Source organism: Entamoeba invadens (assembly GCF_000330505.1).
Source record: "Entamoeba invadens IP1 unplaced genomic scaffold scaff_1105074725615, whole genome shotgun sequence".
Taxonomy (NCBI): domain Eukaryota; phylum Evosea; order Mastigamoebida; family Endamoebidae; genus Entamoeba; species Entamoeba invadens.
In genome coordinates, this window is record NW_004440300.1 from 95,200 (window position 1) to 102,868 (window position 7,669).

General features: G+C 25.3%; 1 protein-coding gene across 1 annotated transcript; it reads right to left on the minus strand.

Annotated features, from left to right (window-relative positions):
* Positions 1 to 6,569: 6,569 nt before the first annotated feature.
* Positions 6,570 to 7,667, minus strand: EIN_286240 (tyrosine kinase, putative; the record flags this gene model as incomplete). The annotated part of the gene is made up of 1 exon (XM_004256051.1): positions 6,570 to 7,667. A coding segment is annotated over one exon (1,098 nt), but the record flags the coding sequence as incomplete, so codon positions are not given.
* Positions 7,668 to 7,669: the final 2 nt, after the last annotated feature.

Below are 7,669 nucleotides of genomic sequence, written 5' to 3' on the forward strand. Positions count from 1 at the left end.
ATGATGTAATAAAAATATTAGATTATTTTAGGGAAAATATATTGAAGGAGTGTTTAAAATTAGCTTTTGGTGTCTTTTTGGGATGGCAGAAAGAACAAACAATAGAGCAGAAAGCTTTCACTCTTCACTCAATCGTTTTGTTGAAACAACACATTTTTCAATCCATTCATTTTTGAAAAAAGAAAAAAGTTTCAAAAAAGAATTGATTTGCGTTTTTTTAAGTATACAAAATGTATGGAAAAAAAGAGGTCATTTACGAAAATATTGGATAAAAATGTGACACTCGAAGTAAAAAAAACGAATTAAAAGGACTTCATCCCATTACAACCAAACAATTTTTGGAAGACTGTGCTGTAATACTTGGGAGTAAACAAAATGATGTTATTTTTATAACTGAAACTAAGATTATTGAAGAGGAAGTTGCTGAGGAAAATGCTTTAATTGAAGAACTCGTCAAAAAACAAACAACAGATCCTTATTCAAATGATTCTGAAAAGAGTGGACAAAAAAGCAAACAAAATATGACGATAACGTTATAAGAGAAAATAAGTTTGTTATTGTATTTAATTATTTAAATAAATTACATTTTGAAAAATAAAAAATATAAAAATATAAATTTTAATTTGTAATGACAATAGGTGTAGATATACCAGAAAATAAATTAATTCAAAACTACCTGCTAAACGACAATGAAATGTTTTTGAGTTCAGCTGTCGTGTGTGATACATCAAAAGATCAAAAAACATTTCCGACTAAAAAGAAAAAACATCCAGTAAAAAGAAACGAATTTCAGATTCAAAAGAAATTAAAAAAATTAGAATGGTTCAAAACAAGAATAGAAAATCTTTAACAAACAAATCTAAAAACAAAAAAGAAACGCGTAAAACAAATTCTTTTTAATGTTTTTTAAGTTTACAAATTCACATGTATAATATATCATAATTATATATACATATGTTACTTTTAATTTTTGGTTTTAAAGTAAAAAAGATATAACTTTCAATCATTATTTGAATTATTTTACACTAAACATTATTAATAAATTAATGTAATAATTTGGAAAGTATTTGGTTTGAAATTGAATCAAAAGTGTTTTGTAAATATTAAATAAAACCATTTAGCAATTTCATAATATAACTATAAATACAAATATAAATATTTACATGGAGTTTTCGATTAGTTGCTTTTGTTAACATTTCTTGTTCTTTTGCAATAATCGTTTTTTATATAATGCTATTTTCAACTTAAGTTATCAAACACAATATTTTTTAATTTAAAATTTTACTATAAATAATACACAGAACATTCTAATAAAAACGAAAAACAATTTCAATTAAAGTTACAAAATTTCAATTGTTTATTGAAATAAAAATGAAAAGTGGGGGTGAAAAAATAAAGGGTGAAAAAATATGGGGGCGAAATAACACCCAATCAGTAAATTCCCGTTTTATATTTTTTTATTTATTATTTTCGGTTAAAAAAAGAAAAAACAATACCGACTTTTTAACCCTCAAAACCAATACAGTAATGAAATTCAATTAAAAATACGGGATTTAAACGAAAAATTTGAACAAACTTAAACAATTTTCTAGTACTGTTATTTTATCTTTTTCAATGTTGAGATTTTGAAAAAAAACAGCATTTTTACCTTTTGGTTGTAGACAAGTTGTTCGAATGGGTAAGATAATCATATCTAACCTCTCAAATTACAACGTTCTCACTTTTTTAAAATATGTGATGATATTGTTTTAACTTTTGTTATTTTATGGTTGTCTGTTTTTTAAAGACAAACTTTGAAACAACACGCATTTTAAATGGTTTTGTTTATTTCAACGACTATTTCTTTGTGTTGTGAGTGTTAATGAAATTGAGAGTTTTTTTAATTTTCCAACATCAACATTTACTTTTGAAAAAAAGTCGGTTTTACTCACACCAAAAACAAACATATGGTTAAGCAAAATTTTTGAAGTAGTAAGTTATTTAATATTTTTATTGTTAAAAATTATTTCAATTTATTAGATTGGTCTAAATTCAATGTTTAGACAAGTTCTTTTTTTTGAAAAAAAAACAATCAGAAAAACAATGTCAAACAAAATTAATTGTATTTGGAATCATTTACTTCAAAAATAGGGCCATTTTGGTACCTCCTTTTGAAAAACTGTTTATAAAGTTCAAAGTTACCAAATTGTCGTTGTAACTTCAATTCAATGTACCCCGACTGTCGAAATAAACTAAACAATTTAGACTTGAAATTGGATTCCAAAAGGTGGAGAATTCCCAATCACATTGAAATGGAAGAACATTGATGTTATAAACAGTGACACAACTCCGTTGAATTCAACAACTTTATCTGCAGATGGAAACAATTTCATTGTTGGGAATAAAAATATCTAAAATAACATCGACACAAACAAAAGTAACAACAACATCATTTGGTCATGTTAACTCTGCATATGTCGAAATTAGTTGTGTTGATAATGTTATAAACGCATTCATTGAAGTTGCATATCCCCTTTTAATGTCGACTAATTTGATTACTTTATTAAACTCGATTGATTGTAATTGATGTTTTTCATTCTGAAGAAATGAAGAAATGGTGAAATGTAAAATTAAAGTTTAAAATAACAATTTCAAAACATTTGTGATTGATCACAACGTTAATGCATCACTTAAAATGAGTATTTTTGATAATTTCTTTAAGTAAAACCACTCGATTACAAAGAAAGAGTCTGATATCATCAACCAATCTAATAACAATCAATACAGTGTATGGATTATCAATTGAATCTTTGACAATTTCCATTTACAACCATCAGTAAAATTGCTGATATTAAAAAAGCATTAGAAAGAACTAAAATTTGTTGGGTTAACTGTTGAATCCAAATTTGGAGCACTCAAATTGACAAATTTGAATCAAACTACAACGGATATAATTGGTGCATCTAAATATTATAATGACTATGCAGATAATTATTTGTGTTTGAATCAACTATTTTTCGACTGCAAACAACAACCAATAATCACAAATAATAATAATAATGATATTTTTACATTCAATAGCCATCATAGAAGTCTTTCGGTTATCATTCAAAATACAAAACAATTACATTGGATGTTAAACTTGAAACTATGGTTATTAAAAACTCCATGTCGTTAACAACAACTGATTTTGAATTTTTCTCATTATCAAAACATGTATCAAAGCGAACTATATTTTAATAAAGTTGCAAATGTAACAGAATGAATATTGTCGATAGAAGTTTTTTCTGTCCTAACTTTAAATTGATTGGGGGAAAACTCGCCCCTTTACAAACTCGCCCCCCGAGAATTCACCCCTGTAATTTCACAAAAGTTCAACACAAGTTCAACAAAATTTCAACAATAAATTTTTGTATACAATAAATAAAATATTTATATTTACTATATTTTATATTAATAAAATATAATAATTATTTATTATAAATATATACATGTGATGCTTTTAAGATTATTTATTCAAAAAAAACAACAAATGATTATTTTGTTCATGTTTTATATTATATAATATTATTATAAAAAACATTTTTATATTAAATGACATTAAACATCAATTATATTTCGTTTTTATCGTTAATTAAATATGATTAAATATTATTATAATATAAAACCATTATAAATAGTAAAACCTAGTAATTTTTATGGGGGTTAAAATACAAAAACCATTTATTTAAAAAAATGGAATTCCATGAGAATCCATAATCAAATTTTCCTTCTCCTCCACATTTTGTTATATTACAATCTGAAAGAGGCGAAGAAATGCCTTATGTTGACGGTAATAAATTTTCTCCAAAAGATCGCGCTACCGGGTCTTTTCGTTGTAGAGTATGTGGAAAATAATTTGGTGTCATCGAGATGAATATGGTCATTTAGACAATTTTGAATTTCGTGGTAAAAAAGAACACAGACATGAAACTTCTGATTATTTTGATGATTACTACACATGTTTGCTTAGAGATTCTTCAAAAAGCAATTCCTCGACATATAAAACAACTTCAAAAATAGTCGCTGAAAATTATGTTTTGGGTTCGACCAAACGATTTTCAATGGGAGAAAGGTTTGTGAAATTAAATAAACAAATTGCTCCGAACCCAACATCAACCGATCAAATTGTTTTTACAGATGAAGAAAAAGAATTGATATTATATAGTGATAAAGAAATGGTTAATTTGGGGAAAAATTATTTTTCTTTTATTTGCCAATCAACAATACTTTTTATTGATGGCACTTTCAAAACATGTCCAAGTTTGTTATTTAATTGCGTCTAAAAAATAATTCAAATGATATTACATTTTATTCAACAATTAACTTTTATTATTATTTATAATATTAATATTAATTTTTATCACAATAAATTGAATAATTCAAACATAAAACATAAAATAATATATATCGTAAAAATAAAATATATGTTATTTTCAATTTATTAAATAATATTGTATTATGTACAAATTGTTGTATATTGTATATTGTATATTATAAAATATGATAATAATATATTATATCATTATTGTGATTAAAATAAAATTATAAAATATATATTATATATTATTTGAGAATTTCAATTTTACATTTAAAACTTTTTTCTCAACTTTATACTATTCACGGTCTTCAAAACGGTCAAAGTTTTTTGGTTTTTTATTGTTGTATGAAATCCAAATCACTTGAAAGTTATGATGTTTTATTTAAAAAAATCGAAGAGCTGTGTGAAACACCAATTTTTCATTAAAATAAAATTGTAATTGGGGATTTCGAACTGGTTTATTTTGGAAGACTTTTTGAAAAAGATACAATAAAAAATTGTCATTTTGATTACTGTCAATCGTTGTTTCGAAGGGTTTCATATCTTGGTCTTAAAAAAGTATGTTGATGGAGACCAACTTAAATTTGTAGTAAAAATGTTAATGTGTCTTCCTTATCTTCCAGAAGATAGAATTACTTCCGCATTTGATGAAATTGTAAAAGATAACAACGATGAAGATATAAACAAAGTGTTGATTTATTTCAAAAACAATTATTTAATCGGGGCTTTTAAAAAACGGTTTTGGTGTGTCTATGGATTAACAGAAAGGACATCAAATCGTGCAGAAAGCTTGCATTCTGCTTTGAACAGATTAAGTGGGTTAACACATCCAAATGTTCACGTTTTTATAGAAAAACTCAAAAAATATCTAAAAATATTGGACGTCAAATTTTTTCAATACAACACACAGTTAATTAAACGACGACAAAACAAAAAAACCACTGAGAAAAATATGTCAATTAACGAAAAACAAAAAGAGTTATTTAGTGAAATTCCTTTGACATCGAAACAATTTTTGATAGATTGTATAATCATTTTAAATAGAAAGGAAAATAGAACCGTTTTTGAATCTGATGCCAAGTCAAGTGCGCTTGGGGTCGATAATGAAAATAAAATTATCGAAATATTAAAACAAGAAGATAATTGTACAAATATTGGTGAAACACAAGAAAAAACAAATCAGAAATTACAACCAACTGAACAACATATAGATACATAGTTTGTTAAATTTACATTATAACAAAATGGAATTTAAATTAATAATTTAATTTTAACACAGAGAAGATAATTTATTTGACACAATTGTAAATGACAAAGAAATTCAAATTGAGAAACGAAGTTGGCAATCAACCGAGTGTTTTCTAGAAGATGTCGAATTATCAATGCAAAATAACAATTATAAAGCACCTAAATTAAGAAGAAGAAAAAGTATTGCAAAAGAAACCAAAAAATTGATGAAAATAATGTTGGCTCAGAGAAATAATAAAAAGAAAAGAAACAAACTTAACTAAATCATTTATTTATTTAACAAATCTATATCAGTATTTATTTATTTTTATTATAACATAATATTTTATTAATTCATTAATATTGATATTATTATAATAATATTTAATCATATTTAATTAACGATAAAAACGAAATATAATTGATGTTTAATGTCATTTAATATAAAAATGTTTTTTATAATAATATTATATAATATAAAACATGAACAAAATAATCATTTGTTGTTTTTTTTGAATAAATAATCTTAAAAGCATCACATGTATATATTTATAATAAATAATTATTATATTTTATTAATATAAAATATAGTAAATATAAATATTTTATTTATTGTATACAAAAATTTATTGTTGAAATTTTGTTGAACTTGTGTTGAACTTTTGTGAAATTACAGGGGTGAATTCTCGGGGGGCGAGTTTTCCTTTTCCCCTTTAAATTTGCTGTTGAATTTATTACAAATACATTAAATTCTCATATTTGGCTTGATATAAGGAACCTTCTGATGTCAATTTCATTTATCATAAGACTATAAATAAGACAATTTCACTTAAATCATTTGACCGTTTAAGTTGAAAAATAAGAAATAAAAGAATAAAAATACTGACAGTAAAAGTAAAAAAAATGTTGTGTTACTATTTTTAATACATTTTTCTGTTGTTTTTATCTATTTTTATTATTATTAGTTTTTTATCAACTTAATTTAAGAAATAAAATGGTATTACTAAATGTGATTAAATATAGTTCCAAGCTCATATTTAACGTTTTCTAAAGAACTTCTTTTTGTAGGTTCATTATCCCAACAACCATTAATAATATCATATATGTTTTGATTCATCTCATCTGGCTTTGGTAATCGTGACCCCTTTATTACAAACTCTGCAATTGACCAAGGAAATTTGAATTTATCTTTAGAATATGCATAACTCCATGTAATACACTCGAACATGGTTATAGCCAAAGAGTATACGTCAGCACTCTTTTTATATTTTTCTCGTTTTAACACTTCGGGCGCCATGTAGACTGGTGTACCAATTCCCTTTGTGAATGTCATGTTAGTCATCATCATATTGACATTTCTTGCACTTCCAAAATCAGTCAGTTTAGCATTTACACTGTTGTTTAAATCAATTGAAACAACAAGTATGTTGTCTGGCTTGATGTCTCTGTGTAATATCCCATTTGTGTGTAAATAAATTATTCCACTTATTGAATCCAACATCAATTTTATTCGAAGTTTCATTTCAATTTCTATGCTAATTTTATGTTTCATTAAATCTTGTAATGAACCAAACAAAGCAAATTCGGTGACCATACACATTTTATTTGGTATAAACACGGCTCCATAGAAATGGATGATATACTCACACCTAAATTTATCTAACATTGCAACTTCTTTTTCAAATTCATCATCTGATTTATCTCCACTATCAGTTTTGCCGTCTTCGGTTTGTTTCATCTTCTTGATGGCTACCTCATTTCCTCTATATTTTCCTTTGTAAACAACACCAAAAGATCCTTCACCCAATTTTGATTCTTCAAGCAACTCGTCATAATCTATTCTTGTAGATTGACTAGTAATTCCTTTCATCACAATTTCGTTAATATTTTCGACGTTTGTTTTGAGATTTTTTGAAACTATGCAAATCGTGTTATTTATTCGACACGTGCATTTGGGTTTCAAATATATTGAAAATTCACATGCAAACTTCTTTTTTAACATGACGACTTCTGGTGTTGCTCTTATCGTAAATTTGTCGATTTGTGTTGTCATGGTGAATTGAATTTTCAAGACGCCTTTGGACATATTGCCAACACAAAACA